Below are 22,161 nucleotides of genomic sequence, written 5' to 3' on the forward strand. Positions count from 1 at the left end.
AATGGAGGATGAGTACATCATAACATAACTGCCAAATTACATCATTATATAACTGCCAAACCTCTGAGAAACATGGCCTACCCAAGCTGACACATAACCTTAACCATCACAGCCAGCGTTACTCTCGCCTTGTGTCGGTGTTCATTACTGCCAGGCATACGTTGCTAGTGCACAAAATAGTAGGATAGTAGATTTTTTTTACTATTTTCTTAAATGCAAAATGTCAGATAATGAGATAGTCAATAAGTGAGGAGTGGCTATAGTGGGCAGTTGTTACATTCTTTCAGCCACCACGTCCTTTTTTGCTTCTGTATCAGGGTTGAGAGTTTTGATCTTATAATCTAAGGACACTTGAGCTGAAACCTGTTCAAGCGTGAGGAGGTAGTGTGGCTTGGGGGTGTGCTCTCAGAAAGAAGGATCCTAGTCAGTGAGTCAAAGATGTGAATTTCAATCCAGTTCTGAGACCCTGTCACCTCATCTCATTAATCTGCTCCTTTCCTTGGAAAAGTAACATGGGTGGGCAGAGGGATGACACGTGAGGGTCTTGTAATTCCAAAGAGTTGATGACTCTAAATCACACTGAAATGAAAGCCAGGCAGTGGCCAACAATAAGCTCTGGTTGAGAACGCTACTCTATCTCACTTCTAGTTCATATAACAGTGCATAAAATTTCTGGAAATGCTAGAGGTGGGAAACCACTAAGGCAAATACATAAAGCTAATGGGGAGCACCACATCCCAGCTACGAGTTTAGAGAGGGGATCTGGCTGGGGCATCCCCGAAGCTGCAGCTCCTTGGGACGTATTCAGTATAACCGCTCCGCATTCTTTCATCTCCTAAGTGGATGAATGAAGCTCTCCTCACAAGTTACACCCAAAGGCTCCAAGCCAAATGAAACATAGAACCTGGCTGAAAAGATGGGTGCTACATCAAATGGCAGAGTAGATGGGTGCTCCATCAAATGGCAGAATAGATGGGTGTTGCATCAAATGGCAGAATAGATGGGTGCTCCATCAAATGGCAGAATAGATGGGTGCTCCATCAAATGGCAGAATAGATGAGTGCTGCATCAAAAGGCAGAGTAGATGGGTGCTCCATCAAATGGCAGAGCTCTCTGTCTTGGAACGTCTCAGGGACACAGGGGACACAGGAGTGCTGAACTCCAAAACCTTAAGCCAAATCTCACCATCATGACTAATAACCAGGACTTATCGCACATCTCCCAATGTGCCAGACATGCTGCTGGGAGCCTCACCTTCACTTCCTCATGTGATCCTCACATCAGCCTCACTTGATGTGGGCACAGGGACCCACCTACGTTCAACAACCAATAGGCAGATAACAGAGCTACTGTCTTAGGCTGGGTTCTCCAGAGAAGCAAAACCAATAAAGCAAAATATATATACACAGATTTAAATTTAAAAAATGGCCCATGCAGTTGTAGAGGCTGGAAAATCTCAACTCTGTGGGTCAGACTGGAGGTTTCCCCTGGCTTATAGGCTGTGGAGGCCAACGAATACCAGGATCAACAGACAAGACAGCAGCTATGCTGCTAGCTCAAGTCCCAAGAACTAGACAGAGGTCAGACAAACAGAAGCCAGCTGCAGGATCCAGAGCGAGCACAAGCTGGAAAGTCTTGCCAGAAAGTCCACCTATATTGGATGCAGGCCACAGCCCCAGGAAACTCCCTTTCAATTAATTGGCTACTCACAGCAGATCCCATCATGGAGGTGATCACTTTAAATCAGATCTGATCATGGATGTGATTACATCATTTTACAACTGCCAAAGTACATCATAACTGCCAAACCACTGAGAATCATGGCCCAGCCAAGTTTATACACAACTGTAATGATCACAGCTACCTACCAACCAACCAACCAACCACCAGCTGTCGTCAAATCAATTCTGAATCATGCTGACCCCATGTGTGTCAGAGTAGAACTATACTCCATAGGGTTTTCAGTGGCTCAGTTTTCAGAAGCAGATTGCCAAGCCTTTCCTCTGAGGTGCCTCTGGGTGGACTTGAAACTTCAAACTTTCAGCCAAGCACATTAACCATGAGCACCACCCAAGGACTCCAATAACAGAGTTAGAACACACAAATTCAGATCTGCTGGAGTTCAGAACTACCAGGCCACTTCCTCCTCTCTCTGTTGATCTTAGGAATGACAACAGCATAAAGTTCAGGCCAAAAAATTAGCTAGCTATCAATTAAATCCAAAAGGCAACTTATTACACATTTCAAGAGAAAGCCATAGACGCAAACTCTGCTTCAAGTAATATGAGTAACCAAAACACCAAACCAAACCCGCTGCCACTGAGTCCATTCCAACTCATAGCGACATTTTAGGACAGAGTAGAACTTCTCCATGGGGTTTCCAAGGAGCAGCTGGTGGATCTGAACTGCCGACTTTTTGGTTAGCAGCCAAACTCTTAACCACTGCCCCACCAGGGCTCCAGTATAAGTAAACCAAAACCCAAAACCCAAAACCCATTGCCATCAAGTCAATTCTGACTCACAGCAGCCCTACAGAACACAGTAGAACTGCCCCCATAGGGTTTCCAAGGAGCGGCTGGTAGTTTCAAACTGCCGACCTTTTGGTGAGCAGCTGAGCTCCTAACCACTGCGCTACCAGGGCTCCAGTATGAGCGAAGCCCCTGACAAATGTGTTACAGACTGACTTGCAATGCACACGTTTATGTGTGGCCCATGAGCACACACACATGCTCAAATACACAAATTAAGTAATCTTGGCGTACTTACCGTGTACCAGACACCGTGGCACCTAATAAACCAAAACCACCCAACCTGTTGCCATCAGGTCAGTTCTGGCCCATGGAGACCCCAGACCCCATGTGTTATAGAGGAGAACTGCTCCAGGGGGTCTTCTTGGCTGTGACCTTCGCAGACGCAGACTGCCAGGCCTTTCTTCTACAGCACCACTGCACAGTTTAAACCACCAACACTTTGATTACAAACCGAGTGCAGAAGACAAAATATGAACTCCATCACCCTCAGGTTTTAGAAACACGCCCAACTACTAAACAGATACAAAAGCAGGAAGAATAGTCAAAAACTCTTTTTTGATCATTTTCAAATCAAACTAAGCATTCACACTATTTCAAATAAAAGATATTTTCTCCCAGGCTTAGAGGCCATGCTCTTGGGCCAAGAGTCCACCAGGAACTCTTTTTCTGGCAAGTAAAACCACCGACCGGACAATTACAGATTCAACTACATCATCAGGGCAGATGAGGAGACTTTAACATCTATGATCCAAGCCTGCTGAAGAGGTCCCCTGGGTCAAAAACTTCTACCAAAAAGAAAAAGAATTCTTTTCAAGGAAGTTTCCACACCCACTGCCTCTTAAAATACACTGTTTGGGACATAAGGGGCTCTCAAGAAACGCGTTGGATGAACATAACAAACTAAGACAAGGAAGCGTGGGCAGACGGATAGTGTTGTGCACAGTTCTGGGGCTTGTTTCAAGTCATTAAAGAACTTCACTGAACATAATAAGTCAGCGTGAAAAAGCCCCCACAAAATGCTTCCACAAAGGACTAATGAATCACACGAACCACAGCCTGCATGACCCCAAGACCAGAAGAACTAGATGGTGCCCACCTACCACTACCGACCACTCTGCCTGGGATCACAACAGAAGGCCCCGGACAGAGTGGGAGAAAAACTGCAGAACAAAAAATTAAATTCACAATAAAGATCTGACTTACTCATCTGACAGAGACTGGAGGAATCCCCGAGTCTATGGCCCTAAGACACCCTTCTGACTTCGAACTGACGCCATTCCTGGAGACCACCTCCCAGCCGAACAATAGACGGGCCCATAAGATAAACAGTAACAGCTGGGAGGAGTGTACTCCTTAGAACAATTAATTTTATGAGATCTAAGGCGCAGTATCTGCCCAAAAGCAAAGATGAGAAGGCAGGAAGGGGTAGAAAGCCCGGACAAAAGGAAACGGGGAAACCAGGACAGAAATGGGGAGAGTGCTGACATATTGCGGGGAATGAAACCAATGTCGCAAAACATTTTTTGTAGAAACCATTAAATGGGAAACTAATTTGCTCTGTAAACTTTCACTTAAAGCACAATAGACAAACGGGGGGGGGGTACCACAAAAATAAATAAATACATAGAATTATCTTCCTCTTCGAGGAAAAAAAAAAAAAAAAACCCCATCCATACACATGATCCCACTTGATTCTCCTAATGACCCAGGCAGGGACTGGCACAATTCCCAGGGACAAGAAGATTGAGTGACTTGCCCAAGGTCACCAGGTTCCAGCAGCAGAGCCAGGATGCAAATGCACGTCCCGTGATGCCAAGTCTCTTGCGCTTCGCCTTTCGTTAGGGCAGAGAAGTGGCTTATGAGACATCAGGAGCTGATGACCTCACTGTCATGTATTACCAATGCTAAGAAGGCACTGGCCAAAGAAAGGAAATTCTGTGTAATAATCACGAGGGAGAGTTTTCCGTGGCAGGGCTCGTGAAGGCAGAACTGCTCTGTCACATTCCCAGTGGGAGCCATGGGCTCAAGGGCTCTGCCCCCATCCGTGGGGCATGAGGCAAAGCAGAGGTCAGGCCAACCCCAGTGCCGGACACATGACACGGAGAAGCAGAATACATCCAGGCGCCTCTCCCAAATTTTCCTTAAAAACTGTGCTCATTTATCCTCATTCCAGCAGCAGCGCAAGCCATGGCAGGCTCCAGAAAGCCCATGCACCTTGTGCCACCTGCCAGAGGTAGCAGACCAGCTCTTTGCATCACACCTGCAACGCCTACCTGCCTGTGCCTTCCAGACAGAGCCACGGGTGCCTCTCAGGTGACCACTTCAGAGGCTACCTACCCACCCAGTTCTCCAACCTGCAGAACAGCCAGTGCAGGGGTAATCCTAACGGGCTAGGCAGAGGAGCACAGGGTCACCCTGTCATACAACCTCGCTTCAGAAAAGGGATGGGGAAAAATTCAACTAGTGCCTTAGATGCAAGCTTCACGTTGACCCCCAAAACACAGATTCAGCCTTTTGAACGTCTTTGTTTCTATGACATGAGATATTGGTACCAACGGCAGACTCCTCCTGGGCCCGTGCCTAATACAAGGTCACTAAAACGATGGAAATTACAACTACCAACTTCTGTTACTACCTTACTGACTGCTTCCTATGAAACAGACACTGTGCTTCACAGGAGTTATTCCATTCCATACTCTCAAATAACCTATTATTCCCATTTCTCAGATGAAGAAAGCAGGGCTTAGAGAGTCTTATGTAACTCGCCCAAAGTTATCAGGTAAGAAAAGTGAAGCTAGAATTCAACTTGGGACTGCCGAGCTCTGGCACCATCAGCAAAAGCTGCCCTCCAGCAGGCCTGGAGTCTAGTGACAATCTTCTTTGCTCCCCCAACCCCACCACCAACTGCTCAGCCATCTGCCCATTATATTTAGACCCCCATGATCTGACTTGCAATGCAGCAAGGTCAAGGGTACAGCACCATCCCCTAATGGAGAGGTCAGAGTGCACCTGCTCTTTGCTGGTCGCCCAGGTAGCCAACATGCCTTTCAGGACAAATGGGCCCAATCCGGGTTTTTCACTAGAAGCACCATCATGCAAACCACCTCCCCAACCTCTGCACGAGCTAAGACTTCCCTTCTATAGGAAAGCAGTCCCAGACAGTGACCGAGGCATGCACAACTGATGGACATTTGATTGCCTATTAGTTATAATTACTAATTTAGGTAACGGGTCCTCCTTTCATTGGCAAGAGACTTCATTAAAGAAATCTTTTTAAATGTTCGCACACCCACTCTCTCAGGCACTAGACCCCGAAACGGGTAGGCTGAGCATCCCTAACTCCGTTTTTCAGAGGACAACTCTAAGCCAGGGTTTGCACAAGGTCGAAGAACCCACCAGCTGAAAGCAGGAACTGGAACCCACCCAGGTTATTCCTTCCACCATACCTCCCTCTGGAGACAAGGCTGGCCAGCCATGCAAGGAACAGGAAATTGAAATGGCTCCTGGTAAGGCAGAAAGGCTGCCAGCCGCTGAGAAAAAGAGAGGCGGACAAATGACCCACACCCAACCTGAATTAAAAATGCCTCCTCGAAGAGCTTGCGACCAACCCCTTCCCACCTGCTGGGCTGAGGGAATAAACTCCCAGAGCCCACAACCCACCATGCCCATCTGCCCACTGAAAGGACCGCTCCTAAGGAAGCTCTGACTGAGTGAGATGCTGCTCAAGAAGTGAGTTAGAAGCAGTTTCCTGATCTGAACTTACCAGCTTGATTCCCACTCCCTTCACCACCGCCCCCCCCCCCGCACCCTTCCTTAATCCCCACCCCTTAACCACAGCACTATAAGAGGGGGGACCTGGAGAGACAATGCTTCAGAGAAGCAGCACCTGCTGCAGCAGCCGCCAGGCAAACAGGTTAAAGGCTGATCGAAAGACGAGTCTTACGAGAGCAAAGTCATGCCCTGAGAAAGCCATGCAGCGTCTCCGAAATACTGGAACCAGTTCCAGTCACTTTACCTGAGTTGTTTTTGCTCTTCTGCCTTGCATGCTGTTGCTATGGCTAATTTGTGGGTTGGCGGCACCTTCGGAAAGACAGTGTGATTTCCTACAGGGAAGTGTATTGTAATTACTGCACGGAGCAGCCTCTTCAGCAGCAGCTGGTGGCATCTTACGGTTCGCAAGATTTGGGATATCAGACACCAAATTCCGGCAATAGCCTCCAAGTTTGCTCCTCGGCCCCCCGTTTGCTGTCACCCCAGCGTTTGTCTGAGCATACAGGTCACCCAGGGAGTTGGCACGCTGACAGGTGCTCGGCTGCCGCGGGCTCACCCGAGCTTCCATCCCCCGAGCCTCCTCGCACTCCTTCTCTTCAGCGGAACCCAAGATTTCTTCATTGCTTGTTAAATGTTCTTGGCTCAGATCAGAGAGTGAGAATTCCAGGCTGTCCTCCCGCCAGATGTCTGCAGATTTGGAGCGTTTCTTCTTGAAGTTCGCGGTCTCCATGAAAGTGGGCCCGTTGGAGGTATAGGGATGCTGCCTCCTGCTGCCCTCAGCCAAGTATGTAGCGTCATCCCCGTAGAGCCGGCTCCCCTCCGAGTCTGGCATGCTCTGCACAGAGGCTGCGGTGAGGACGATGCTGCTGTCAACGCTGGGAGCGATGGAGGAGTCGGTATAGGAGACGGGTCTCAGGCCCATGTCCACGCGGTCCACCCATATCGGACTCCCAAAGTCCTCCAGGGTGCCCTCTTGGGGGAAGGGCTCCAGGCCGTTTTCGGCCAGGGACTGGGGAATGCTGGGGGTGCTGTTGGACCGGGTGCTGACTTCGGAGTTGCGGTGGATCACCTTCCCTGAGGAGGCGTGCCGTGAGCGCCGTGTCTTGTGCGAGAGGCGCAGCGAGCGAGACGTGTGCTTGCGCCCCAGGCCGGCGTGCTTCTCGCCATAAAACTCATGCGCAACATTCTGACTCTCTGCGTTTCCCATGGCTTTATGGTCTGTGGCAAAGAAAAAAAGGGGCGCAGTTAATTGACTCACTAATAAGGGCAGACAGTATACCTGAACTCAGCATGGGGCAGCACCAAGCCTTTAGCTTGTGGGGGCCAGGGAGCTGAGATCACACCACCCTACATGCAGCTGGCAGGTACATGGTCTCCCACACTGCAGCAGGTGGGAGCTAATGTCACTGCTTAGACTGCCACTGGGATTTGAAGTAAGAGCATGAATAAGACATCAGAGAATTAGGCTCTCCCAGAGGGTACACGGAGCCCTGGCGGCACAGTGGTTAAGCACTTGGCTGCAAACCAAAAGGTCAGCAGTCCGAATCCACCAGCCACTCCTTGGAAACCCTAGGGGCAGTTCTACTGTGTCCTACAGTGTTGCTAAGAGTCAGAATTGACTCAAGGGCAACAGGTTTAGTTTGAGTTAGAGGGTGCATGCCCACGGGGTACACAAAAGTATTGCTTTTTGCGAGGCTGGAAAACTTGAGTCCTCTGCTGTCTTCTGAATCTCCGCGATTACAGATGTAGAATTCTAGTCCTATTCCAAAAGTGAAAACTCTAAAAATACAAACCAAAGGGTCGGCCAAAGGAGTGACTTTTTGTTTGAAATATACGTATATTGCTGTTGTTAGTTGCCCTTGGGTCAGCACAATAGGATGGGAAAGTTGTGATCCATAGGGTTTTCACTAGCTAATTTTTGGAAGCAGATCACCAGGCCTTTCTTCCTACTCTGTTCTAGTCTGGAAGTGCCACTGAAAACTGTTCAGCATCACAGCAACAAGCAAGCCTTCACTGACAGATAGGTGGTGGCTGTGGATGAGGTGCACAATGGCCGGGAATCAAACCTGGCTCTCCTGTGTGGAGGTCAAGAATTCTACCACTGAACCACCACTGCCCTCATACATATACTGAAAAACCCAGAAACCAAACCCATTGCCATCCAGTTGATTCCAATTCATAACGACCCTACAGGACAGAGTGGAACTGCTCTGTACGGTTTCTAAGGCTGTAATCTTTACGGAAGCAGTGTGCCATATCTTTGTCCCGTAGAGCAGCTGGTGGGTTCGAACCACCAACCTTTTGGTTAGCAGCCAAGAGCTTAACCACTTTGCCACCAGGGCTCCTCCACACTAGGCACTCTGAATTGTATGAGAGACCCAAAAAAAAAAGCCCAACTCAGAGGTGATTTGGGACCCCTTCCTCCCTCCCAGTGCTCCTTTTTACTAGCAGCAAGTATATGTCAAAGCAGTATGTTCCTATTTCATCAGGACTTTGTCTACTTTCAAAATCAATCAAGAATGGAAAAACACACGATGGGAGTCCAATTAACTCTTCCCAATAAATATTCAAAACCAAATGGAAATGGCTTTTACCTTCAATTCCATAGCAGTCTAAAGACCCTGTTTGTCTTTTTGGGGGGTGGGAAGGTGGGGTGAGGGAGAGACAGGCAAAGCAAACTAGAGATCCACCCCCCACTTGGCAGCTGACTAATGGGTCTATTTCTGGGAGCAAATCCAACTCGAAACACTCATCGGGTACAGAGTGCCCTGAGATTCACATTATGAAACCACCGAACGTGACACAGCCTTTTGGGGCTACCCAGGTTAATTCAAGCCCCTCCTTAACGAAGACATTTCTCTAGTCTCTCATGGTGACCTGATGACACAATTCCGTCCCCACCTGTGGGAAACAGAAAAGTCTTCAATGCTTGACAATCATGCCTCTATTTAGCATATTCTCCTTACTCCACAACAAGGTCTTGCTGTACCACTTTAAACTGCATACATTTAAGATACGCACATGAAAATGGCAGAAAAGAAAAAGGAAAATCACAGAAGCTGGGCAACTTCCCTAGGCTGATTCTCTTCACCACCTACACAGTCAACGACTCATTCAGAAAATATATACCGCGTACCTACCATGTGCTGGTCACTGTGCTAGAAGCCAGAGGCACAGGAGTGAGCAAAACAAGACATTCCCTTCACGCATAGAGCTGACATTCTAGCCAGGGAAGGCACCTAATACACAAAAATGGGAAGGGGTACTTGGAGCCATGGGGAGGGGGGCACAAACCCACTGCCATTGGGTCAATTCTGACTTAGGGCGACTCCATGTGTTACAGAGTAGACCTGCTCCATAGGGTTTTCTTAGCTGTGATCTATGGAAGCAGACTGCCAGTCCTGTCTTCTGTGGTACCTCTGAGTGGGTTCAAACCATCAACCATGGGTTAGTAGTCGAGCCCAAACTGTTCGCACCACCCCAGGGAGCTTAAAAAAAAAAGAACCCCATTGCTGAGTCAATTCCAACTCATAGCAACCCTATAGGACAGAATAGAGCTGCCCCATAGGACAGAGTAGAGCTGCCCCATAGGGTTTCCAAGACTATAACCTTTATGGAAGCAGACTGCCACATCTTTCTCCCTCGAAGTGGCTGACAGGTTCGAAACACCGACCTTTTCAGTTAGCAACCGAGCACTTAACCACTGCACCACCAAGGCTCCTGGTGTTGGGCATTAACCCAAACCAAACCTGTTGCCATTTAGTCGATTCTGACTGATAGAGACCCTACAGGACAAAGAAGAACTGCCCATAGGGTTTCCAAGGCTGTAATCTTTCTGGAAGCCGACTGCCACATCCTCCTCCTGTGGAGCAGCTGGCGGGTTTGAACCACCAACTTTTCGGTGTGTCACCAGGGATCTTACAGGGAGTAAAATTGCCTAAATGTTATAAAGGGCTTGAAACTCCCTGGAATATAGTGTATCTTCACATTGATCTATGGAAGTCCTGGGTGGCACAAACAGTTAAGCGCTCAATTACTGGCAGGAAAGTTGGCAGTTCAAACCTACCCAGAGCCATCTCAGAAGAAAGGCCTAGTGATGTGCTTCTGAAAGGTCACAGCCATGAAAACCCTACAGAGCACAGTTCTACAGTGCACCACATGGGGTTGCCATGAGTCGGAATTGACTATACAGCAACCATCTTTTTCCACAACGATCTAGGTAGGAATCACTCTAGAAGCCCGCTGTCCAGTTTAAAACACTGCTTAAAAAGCACATGGTTACTGGAATGAAATTTGCACCAACAGGCAGGGAAAAGGTCCATTTAAATGCTCAATGAGTGCAGACACCAGATGTGAAGCTATTCCCATTCTGGAACATTCCCTAGCAAGTCACACGTCACAGGATTCTCAGAGGGAATTTTCAAAGAAAGAGAAGCTCCTTTTTACTAGTAGCAAATATATTTCAAAGCAATATGTTCACACTTCTCTAGTGTCTTTAAGAAGCAAGAAACAATATATGAAGTTAATGTATGAAAACATACACAAACAACAACAGGTGCCTACAAGTCGATTCCGACTCATTGTGACCCCATGTGTATCAGAGTAGAACTGTGCTCCACAGGGTATTCAATGGCTGAGTTTTTTTTTTTGGCAATAGATTATCGGGATTTCTTCTGAGGTACCTCTGGGTGGACTCAAACCGCCAACCTTTCAGTGTGCAGCAAGCAAGTTAAACCATTCGTACCACCCAGAGGCTCCTAACTCAACATACAGCCAAAAAAACCAAATACTGTTGCCATTGAGTCAATTCCCACTCATAGCGACCCTGTAGGAAAAATTAAAGAATCATCTTCCATGTGTGACCACTGATGTTATCTATATCCTTAAGAACAGCATGTGCTGCACTTTCTAAATGTAATTGTGCTAAGATTTACATAGAACATAAAATCTAACATGGCTTACCATTCTAAGTGTACACTTCAGTGACGTTCATTACATTAAACATGTGCAACCATCACCACCACCTATTTCCAAAGGTTTTCCATCACCCCAAAGAGAAGTTCAGTACCTCTTAAACAATAATGTTATATTTTTTGAGGCTAAAAAAAGGTTACAAAAGCGACAACATAAGTCTTTCAGTAACACCAACAGCCACAACTTGGAATTCTTGATTTAAGTGTAAATTAAGACACCTAGAAGTGTCCACAGATTCCCTGGGTGACACCAACAATGAAGCGATCAGCTGCTAAACAAAAGGCTGGGGGTTCAAATCCACCCAGAGGCACCTCGGAAGAAAGACTTGGCAATCTATTTCTGAAAAGATCACAGGCATTGAAAACCCCATGGAGCTCAGTTCTACTCCACGACACATAGGGTTACCGTGAGTCAGAGCTGACTCGACGGCAACTGGAGGAGAAAGAGGTGTCTATGTGTCCATATGTTTTGCCAATAAATAATAAAAGGCTTAGAACAACTCTTAGCCACAGTCCCATTTTTAAGAATCATGGAAGTTTACATTTAAAAGGTTAAAGAATTAAGGCAAAATAAATCAACTGTAAGAAAAGGCAAAACCGTTACCTGGAGCACGCTAGGATTTACCTTCCTCTGGGTTGTTGTCGTTGTTGATCAAATATATATATCAAAAGTTTGCAAATACCAATTGACAAGATGTATTTTCAGCAGCACATTTCTGGTTAGGCCTATTTCTGCCAACAGAAAACTCATCAAGTTAAAAGCCTCAGGAGAGGTTTCCTAAAGGAAATGGCCCCAACTTTCAAGAGTCGCAGCAGGCCAGGGCATCAGGCTGACCGGCCAGTTATACTAAAAGAATTTTTAGCAGCAAGGTTCTGTCCAGCCAGCCAAGGTAGGAAAGAAGTCACTTTTATCTTCGGAACTAAACTCTTGCAATACCTGCCAAATCCTCTTAATTCTACCAAAAGAAATTCTCTGGAGATGACCGAAGCAGAGCCAGCAAGAAGTTTGAAGCAACTAAAGTTAAGAGAAGTAAGTTTCTGGGGACTGCTGAAACACCATTAATTTGAAAGGTTTTGCAAAAAAGTCAGTGAGAACAGAGAAGGTGCAGGTGAGGTCGCTGGGGACAATGCAATGAACTAAGCACAAAAGATTGTTCACTGCAGGCAAGTGGCATTATCTCCTTTAAGGAGAAAACCCTGCCACAGACAGTGGTGAACTGAAATTTCTAACCCTTTTCACGTACAACTGTAAAAGGCCAGACAGTTGTTGGTGTTAGGTGTCATCAAGTCATTTCCGACTCATAGCAATCCCATGTACAACAGAACAAAACACTATCTGGTCCTGCGCCATCCTCACAGTCACTGCTGTGCTCAAGCCCTCGTTTCTTTGCTGACCCTCTGCTTTACCAAGCACGATGTCCTTCAACACTTACTGTTCATTTTTATTTTAAAGGAGGAAAGAAACAAAATCTGGCTGCAATGGGCACATGGCTTATCTTTCCTGGGAGCTTGAAAGCAACTTTAGGGCAGAAAGTGGCTTTCACTTCTTTCTGAAGCCTCCACTGAGACTAGAAGCTTTCCGTCCATGATAGTGTGTCCATAGACACCTGTGCATTTTAGTAGCAAAAGCAAAAAGTGCGGGATCAGTACCTCAGCAATACAATCGTCACACAGTCACTAGGTAAAAAGGACAGGCTGAAAGGAAAATTTGGGACGGTAACTGAAGAGTGTCAAAATGAGGGTATCAAATCTAAAGCCCCCCCCAAATGTGACCATTTTTAAACTCATTCAATTTTTAATTGCTGATTACCAGAACCAGCTGTCAGAGAGTTGACGTCTACTCATGGCGACCCCGTGTGTGTCAGGGTAGAACTGTGCTCTACAGGTTTTTCGACAGCTGATTTTTTGGAAGTAGATCACCAGACCTTTCTTCCAAGGTGCCTCTGGGTGGACTTGATCCTCCACCCTTTCAGGTAGTAGCTGAGCATATTAGCCACCTGTACCACCCAGGGCTCCGGAAATAATCAACTAAAGTGAAACGTTGTCTTAAGGCGCTTTAGCAGTAAGTTCAAACATTTGTGGGTCTGGGTGTTCATGCATGTATCAGGCCTAGGTGGTCATGTCGCAGGGGCTGTCTTGATAGCTCTACCAGCCTACTAAGCCTTGTGTGATAAACAACACAGAAGCAACTACACACACACAGTGCACCAATGTCACATTCCTGGCTTTGGTATTACGCTCTAATTATGTAAGATGGGCCAACTGGGGGGATGGGGAAAAGGGTGTACGGGACCTCTCTGTACTGTCTTCGCAATTTCCTGTCAATCTGTAATTATTTCAAAATTACAAAATTCAAAGTTACAAAAACAGCAAACAAAACTTTAACTAACTGGAATGTTCTCACAAAATGGATTTTTTTTAAGGGAAGGATTCTTCCAAATGAAATCTGTTTTAGCCCTTCTTTTAGCTAAAAAAATCATCTTAACTGTTCTAATATATTTTCACCAAATTAGGAAACCCAAAACATAAGTGTTTACTGGGCATCGTCTGGCACAATGTTCATAGAAAATACAAAACGAACACAGCCCAGTGGTCCAAAGTGAGGCTGAAGAGCAAAGCAGAGTCTACTGACCGGGGGTAGGGTTCTGTCTTAACAAATTACTCAACAAAACTGAATCGCTAACTTCTGGTGCCAGACAAAGGAGCCCTGGTGGCAAAGTGGTTAAAGCACACCAGTGCTAACTGGAGAGTTAGCAGTTCAAACCCACCAGCTGCTCCCTGGGAGAAAGGTGTGGCAGTCTGCTTCTGTAAAGATTTACAGCCTTGGAAACCCTATGGGTCAGTTCTACTAGGACCTGTAGGGTTGATATAAGTCAGAATCGACTCCATGGCAGTGAGTTTTTTGGTTTGGTGCCAGCTAAGATGGTGTAAGCCCCCTATGGCCCCTTTCTCTCTTCCACTGATTACACTCAAAAGTGTAAACCAATACAATGGTTGCTCCCCGAGGACTCTACAAAGTAATCAAAACTAAGCAGACAGGGGATGGGAGTCACTACTTGAAGAAGGCACTCATACATGGGCGACTTCCCCCTCCTTTTTTTTCCCCTACTTTCTCTCCCAGCCTTGCAGCAAGGCACCCAGTGGAGTTTTGGCACAGGCAGCAAAATCTCTAAGACAGACCCTGTCTTTCTGGCCAGAGAACTATGAAGAGTGGTCCCTGCAAGCCAAAGACTGAGGGGTTCTCCAAGAAAAGAGAGCCGGAGAAGAAAATTTCCTAATTCTGTGTATACACCCACATAAAACCCAGGCTCAGACAGACATGTGTGGAAACGACCCAAAGCAAGACAGCAAAGGCTTTGAGAGCAGAATTATAACATAAGCCACAGCCCACCGCCCAGGCTAACCAACCCCTGAGTGACGCATGTGTGCAACCAGCTCAAAGCAGCACCGCAAAGGCTTTGAAAACTGAACTGGCATTAGAGCCTCTGCCCACCAAAGGGGAAGGAAAACTTGCAGTCTTAACCAAGTAGATTGCCTGCTAAACAAGGCAACAACACAGAAATATCAACATCTTCCAGATGATATTAAGAGGACCCAAAATCTCACAGCATAGTAGTCAAGTGTGCACAATGCATTCCAAAAAACCAGGAAAATATCACCAATTTTCAAGGGAAAGGGCCATCAACAGATGCCATTCCCAAAAGCCACCAAACCAAACCCACCACTGCTAAGTCGATTTTGACTCATAGCAACCCTACAGGACAGCACAGAACTACCCCCACAGGGTTTCCAAGGCTGCATTATGGAAGCAGGAGTGGCTGGTGAGTTTGAACCACCGACCTTTCGTTTAGCAGCTGAGCGCTTAACCACTGCACCACCAAGACTCCTTTGCCAAGTCCAAGGTGACCCATATGTTGGAATTATCACACAAAGACTTCAAAGCAGTTGTTATCACTGTGTTCCATGAGGTAAAAGTAAACACTCAAACGAAACTCTGGCAAAGCCTGTGTACAATCTTCATGGGCATCAATTATTACTATACATGGGCAGAGAAACAGAACACATACAAAAGAGAGGTAGACAAAAGGACAAGGACCACACGATCCCACTTACATGAAGTATCTACAACAGGCAAGTGTATACAGACCTAAGTCTATCAGTGGTTACCAGGGGTGCGCAGGACAGAGCGGTACCGGGGAGTCATTGCTTAGGGGACACCGAGCTTGTTAGGAGTCGGGCAATTTTTGGAAACAGATCGTGGTGATGGTTAAACAATAAGCTGAACGTGATTCATGTTGCTGAACTGTATGTATGAAAAATGTTGAAATAGCCAATATTTTGTTACACATGTATTTACCACAATTTTTAAAAAAGGGTAAAATTAGTATGACTTGAGATATAACACGTAAGCCATATTTTTTAATCACTCTGATGTGGCATCTTCTCAGTACTGAATGAGAAAACATTTCAGTTAACAGAAGGCCACCCCACGGTCAAAGTTCCCAGGTGGAGAGAACAAAGAAAAATAGTCCCGCGGCCACAGATTGTTCAGAAGGAAAAAAAGGGGGGAAGGAAAAAGACATAAGGGAAACTGGAAATTACCTCATCACCCTGAGGACTAAAAAAAAAAAAAAAAAAAAAAAAACCCAGTGCCGTCGAGTCAAAGGAGGTTATAATAATATTTTCATGGATTGGGAGACCTAATTCCTTAAATGTGATCAGAGGCTTAAGTAGTGCTCCAAACAGATAGCAGGATGCCCCCACCCTTGAGCTGAGGAGTCGGACAGCTCCACAAGATCAAATCCCAGCCTTGTGGCTCAGTCAGCCAGGGCTTGCCCTGTTCAGGAGGGGATGAACAAGAAGACACTACCATTGGGGTCAAACATCTCTGGAGCAAAACTCTCCTTATCCTCAGGAAGTAAAGGCTTGCTTTTGAGGCATACATCCAGGACACTGCCTTGAGCAGATTAAAATTTTCTTTAGGAACATTAATAAGTAAAACTTTCACACACATACACACATGTATGATAGAGCTGTGTAAGAATGTTTTTTAAAGTAACTATTCTGGATAGAGTGATTATACGTAACTTTAATTTTCAAAATTATGTTTTTAAATATTATCTAAATTTTCTACATTAAACATGTAATTCACTGTAAGAAAAGAAAATTAAACCTGTCACGTTTTAAGGCACATGTTTAATTTTTGATTAATTGAGGAAAGTGAGGATGGAGGTACCGTAGAGTCAATTCCAACTCATGGCGACCTTGTGTGTTGCAGAGTAGAACTGCTCCAAGGGGTTTTCTTGACCCTGATCTTTACAGAAGCAGATCGCCAGGCCTTTTACTTGTGGTGCAGCTGGGTGGGTTCAAACTGCCAACCTTTAGGCGAGTGAAAACCAAAACCAAACCCACTGTCATCAAGTCAATTCCGATTCATAGTGATCCTACAGGACAGAGCAGAACTGCCCCATAGGGTTTCCAAGGAGCAGCTGGTAGACTCAAACTGCCAACCTTTTGGTTAGCAGCCAAATGCTTAACCACTGCACCACCAGGGCTCCCAAGGGCAAACTGCTTTTGCCACCCACAGACAGCAACACCAAACCCAACCCAGAACAGATGGCTTGGGCAAATTACCTAAAATAAACACCATTTAGCTTGGATTTAATCCCCTTCTAAGTTCCAATGACACTCTGCTCAGTCTTCTCACACGATGTCTGTGCAGGGTGATGTGTGTGGTGACACACTTGTCTTGTTCTGCGTGTGCCCCCTCTTCACGCAGTCGCAATCTCCCAGGGCAGGGACAGTATCTGAGCCATCACTGGACACTATGGCTGTCCCACAGCCCTTGTCAGTGGGGAATTGCATCATGGCAACCGACTTAGGAAGCCTACTTTGAATGTATAAAACGCGAGGTCCTATTGGTGGATCCAAAATGACCCAATTCCTATCACAATCAACTCAAAAATTAACTGTTAAAGCAAGCTTTCTCTATTCTTGGTGATGGTATTCTGAAATCCAACCATAAGGTATTTAATGATGTAAATAAATTATAATTAATAATATAATTTCTCACTCCTCCGAGGTATTTAAAAACGTATTCAAATAAACATAACGATCACCCTTCTATGACTTGAAAACAGACCTCTGAAACTGCAGGAGAAAGGATGAAATGTATTTATTTCAAAGTTAAATCTGAAGCAAAAATCACAAGACAACAGATTGCAAATGTAAAATTAGATTCTAGTGGGAGGTCTTGGTTTCCAGCCTGTTCCTTCCCTACTGGAGGCTGAGCTTAAAAAGCGGGCTGGGGTGGGGAGGGGGAGCTAAGATTAAACTGAGACAAAGTTCTGAAAGTTTCTGCTAAATCTTTACAAACCAAGGAAAACCGTTTTGCTAAGTCACACACAAATACCCCTAACACACCAGACTAAGCAGGAAAATTTCACAACACATAAAAGATGATCTTTGATTCAGAAAAGATCATTAGTTTGATTTTGTTTATTTCTGCTTTTTAAAGATTCTCCAAAGCAGAAAGAAAACATATCATTGCTTCGAAGTAAGATGCTGAAGCCAGGTCTGCCTTTTTCAAACGTAATCCAAGACGCTGAATCTCAGAGATAAATTTAAAAGACCCTGAGGGAAATTCACAGGGGGGAGAAAAGATTTCATAGGTACCTGCATTTTCTTTTTTTTAGTTTGAACACTAATGCTTTTGAATTGTTAAATGGGTGTAACCTTAATCCTAAGAAGTGATTCCAAATTCTCTTTCCCACGAGCTACAAAACAACACAGCCATGCCAATTATAATGAAACATTTTTCATTGATTCATACATATATACACAGACTCAAATATAATACACACAAGCCTACCTTAAAAGGCAGCAGTGGTCGCCAGCCCAACTTGCCCCAGGAGCACTGTGGCATTTAGATATTGAGATTGGAAATACTGTCAGGATGAACGGTGCCTGGGGCTTGTCAGCCGGTCAGCACCTGCCCCTTGGGGTCATCATCATGGTCTCATCTGAGTCTGTGAGAATGAGCCAAAAACCTGGAAAGAAGAGGGTCAGCGAGGACAAAAAAAGAAAGGAAATAGTCAGCCACTGAGCATTTCCATCAACTCTCCAACACCAAAGTCATGTGAAATAAACCTGTTGTCAACCAAGAGACTCTGGCTTATGGCGTTGCCATGTGTGTCAGAGGACAACTGTGCTCCATAGGTTTTTCCAGGGCTTGTTTTTCAGAAGGTCTTTCTTCTGACAAGTCTCTGGCTGGACTGGAACCTCCAACCTTTTGCTTAAGAGCTGAGCACTTTAACCGTTTTGCACTAGCCAGGGACTCCTCATGAGAAATACCAGCCCCTGATTCAAACAATGCAACAGTTAGTCTCAGCAGTAACATTCTATGCCTCACTAGATAAGCAAATACATGAAAGCATGTTACACGTGCAGTAATATTTACCACCACACAGGTTACATGCTTTCATGCTATTTAGCTCTACAAGCTAAGTTATTTTATTCATTTTAATATATTTCTATAGATTTAGGAAGAAGCTCAGTGCACAGGGTGTTAAAGTGCTCGACTGCTAACCAGAAAGTCAGTGGTTCAAATCCACCAGCCACTCCACAGGTGAAAGATGTGGCAGTCAGCTTCCGTGAAGATTTTACAGCCTTGGAAACCCTATGAGGTAGTTCTACTCTGTCCTATAGGGTCACTACGAGTCAGAATCAACTCGATGGCAGTGAGTTTGGTTTCTGAGGTACTGGATAATAGAAACAGGTGACTTCCATTGTCCACTCTAATCTTCCAAAAAGAGCTCAAAATACAGAGGAAAATGAAAGAAAACAGCTGAGGCTCAGATACTCTCAAAGTAGAGCTAAGTTTATAAAAGGGAGGTGAAGAAAATGCTGGAAAACAGTAATATGAGAGACCAAATTAAACACATACACCTTCTAACTGTCTACATGTTAAGCAGGCAAACAGCGAATTCAGAGGAGAATCATGAAAAATATACACAGGACAGAATTTGGGTAAAATATCCAAACCATTATTTAACACAGAAAATAGATTCACATGGATAGCTCCAGGAATAAAAAGCAGTAATAGTCTTAAAAAAATGAAAAAGAAAGAAGGGGGGGAAGAGGGGAGGGAGAGAAGGAGGGAGGAAGGACAGACAGAAAGCCTGCCTCTGAAGAGAGACTGCAAATACTAAGGAAGGAGGAAGGCCTGAAGAATTCCTCAGGGCGGCTCCACCTTATTACTTTCTACTAGGCATTTCTCTGCAGGGCCACCCACTGACACCACCTGTTGCTCCTGGTTTCAGCAAGGTGGGAATCTGAGGTGACAAAGGCTTTCAGCAGGAACATGAAGAAAACGGCCTATTTTGTGGAAGGGGAGGCAGTGAATAAATACATACATTCTGTACTAAACCAAGTTCCTGTTCTCCCTTCTCTGGAAAGGGTGCTAATTAATTGTGAAGTTCGTGACTAACGCTCCAAGGAAAGGCGCAAGTCCTCAGCAACACCCCGTTATTACCCCACAATGCGTGCCCTTTCCATCGCTCCCCCCTTGCCCGCCTGCCCGCTCCCTCTTCCTAGGCATCCTCCTTCAACTGCTCTCTGCAAATTTTCAGATTTTCAAAGCAGTTCCTGAATTGCTTAGGAACTGGCAGAAATTAATAAGCAACAGCCCATTTATATTGAAATGGACTCATTATGGTGCCAGCTGCCAATAATTTGCAAGGCTGGATTCTCGCTGGCAAACCTGGCCTGCAGGCGACTGTCCTTCCACCTGCACCTCGGTGGCTGATCATGCATTTTTCACACTTAAAAAAATATACACATTCTCTGTACCAAAACTAAAATTTTTCCCTATGTATCGTCTTCTAATTCCTGAGCAGAAAAAGTACACGGAGAGGGAGGTGAAAGTTAGAGGACACTATTTAGAAAATAAGCAGGAAAACAAAGTAGCCTATCTGGTACAATGTTTTTGGTGGAAAGAATGTTAACTGTGACCCTGGGTACGTAACTGCCCCATGATGTGGAGAAAGGAAAAGCCCACATTTGTTCTCTTGCAATCATCAGATACGGGGAGGTTGCAACATGCCACAAGGACTCATTTTACCTGTAGTTGGTTAGCTCCACCAAGGCCTTGTGATTTTATGCCCATGCCAACACCGACCGCTACTTGAGATTTTCTTCAAAAGCTGCAGGGGACTGGATTTCCCGGGAGGCAGCCCTGTACCTAGCTCAGTGTTGGGAGTTCCACCCTGGAGTCACACTGAATGTATCAGGATAAATCTTACCTTTGGGGCAAACTCTAAACTTCAGATTCCATTACCCACCTGTAAATTGCTGTGTGAACTAAATGAGATAATCTATGTTACACAGTGGAGTCCCGGGGTGGGGCAAACAGTTAGCCTCCTCATCTGTTAATCAGAAGATCGAAGGTTTGAATCCACCCAGAGGCTTATCAGAAGGAAGGCCTGGTGACCTACATCTGACAAGTCAGCCACGGAGCACAGTTCTACTCTGATACACATGGAGTCATGATGAGTTGAAATCGGCTTGACGGGAACTGGTTTTATGTTACACAATTTGTTTAGAGCACCCAGCCTGTGGTCGGCTCCCAATAAATGTTACCTATTATTTCCATTGTTATTAACATTTATGAGCCATAAGGAACATGTTACAGAAACGGTCACTCTGTGGAGGCTTCCTTAACAACGCCATTCCGTCCACTCATTGAAACTGAACCTGTAAGTTGGGTGAAACCAGTTGTCTTAAATTCACTGGGAAACAATAAGGGGAATTAATTAATCCAGCTGGAAAATGAGGTCTACTCAAGTTACCACACCTCAGGCACACTCCTAAACCATGCTGACAAAATCTGGCAGTACCAGTCGGCCCGCTGATCCTACCAGCTTCTTCAGTCTCACCCTGATTCACCCTCAACACAGTCAATTTCTGTAGCCAGGTGTCAAATAGCCAGCTTCCACCCGGGAGCGCGTGTGCTGGGAAGGAATTACCAAAGCTAATCTCAGACTTTTAATCTCAGACTTCAAATATCTACAGACATTGACAGGGCTGAGAAGTCTGCTCAAATTCTACAGTCTGATTTAAGAAGAAAATTTGACAAGTGTCAGAAATATTGTATCCATGGCATTTAATCCATAGGCTTTCCTAAAGAGCTGTCAGACTAGAACTTTGTATTTCGCCTTCAAAAATGACTCACAAGGAGCATCCTGTCATTTTTAAGTCCTTGCAAATACTGGGAATCAAAGAGAAAAGGGTACTGTGCTTGCTCTCAAAACACCTGGGTCACGTACCAGGTTCCATTACTTACTGGGCTATGTGACCTTGGCAAGTAAATTACCCATTCTGAAAGGCACCAGGAAAAATGAGGATATACAGGTCTCAACCCATCTGGAGCAGAGAATAATGAAGAACACCAAAGACAGAAGGTAAATATGAACCCAAGAGACAAAAAGGGCCACATAAACCAAAGAATCCACCAGCCTGAGACCGGAAGAACTAGGTGGTGCCCAGATACCACCGATCACTGCCCTGACACGAACACAACAGAGAATCCCTGATGGAGAGGAAAACAGTGGGATGCAGATCTCGAATTCTCATAAAAAGACCAGGCTTAATGGTCTGACTGAGACTGGAGGGACCATGACAGTCATGGTCCCCGGGCCCTTTGATAGCCGAAGACTGGAACCATTCTCAAAACTAACTCTACAGACAGGGATTGGCCTGGACTATAAGATTGACAATGATGCTGGCGAGGACTGAACTTCGTGGCTCAAGTAGACACTTGAGAGTATGTGGGTAACTCCTGCCTGGTGGTGAAATGAGAAGGAAGAGGGGGACAGGAGCTAGTTGAA

The 22,161-nt window shown here is 45.5% G+C and overlaps 1 protein-coding gene across 19 annotated transcripts in view; it reads right to left on the reverse strand.

Annotated features, from left to right (window-relative positions):
* TIAM1 (TIAM Rac1 associated GEF 1) overlaps positions 1–22,161 on the reverse strand; it is a 424,375-nt gene that overhangs the window by 141,063 nt on the left and 261,151 nt on the right. For 16 of the 19 annotated variants that reach the window (XR_010318722.1, XM_064273167.1, XM_064273165.1 and 13 more), the window contains 2 exons: positions 18,147–18,324; positions 6,547–7,520 (listed from right to left, as the gene is read on the reverse strand). Coding sequence is in view for 18 of the 19 variants with exons in the window: in XM_064273167.1 (XP_064129237.1) it covers positions 6,547–7,509 (963 nt within the window). In the remaining variant the exon portion in view is untranslated. The remainder of the gene's footprint in view (positions 1–6,546; positions 7,521–18,146; positions 18,325–22,161) is intronic. The other 3 variants (XM_064273170.1, XM_064273168.1, XM_064273176.1) reach the window with 2 other exon arrangements.

This window comes from Loxodonta africana, chromosome 20, assembly GCF_030014295.1.
Source record: "Loxodonta africana isolate mLoxAfr1 chromosome 20, mLoxAfr1.hap2, whole genome shotgun sequence".
Lineage (NCBI taxonomy): Eukaryota > Metazoa > Chordata > Mammalia > Proboscidea > Elephantidae > Loxodonta > Loxodonta africana.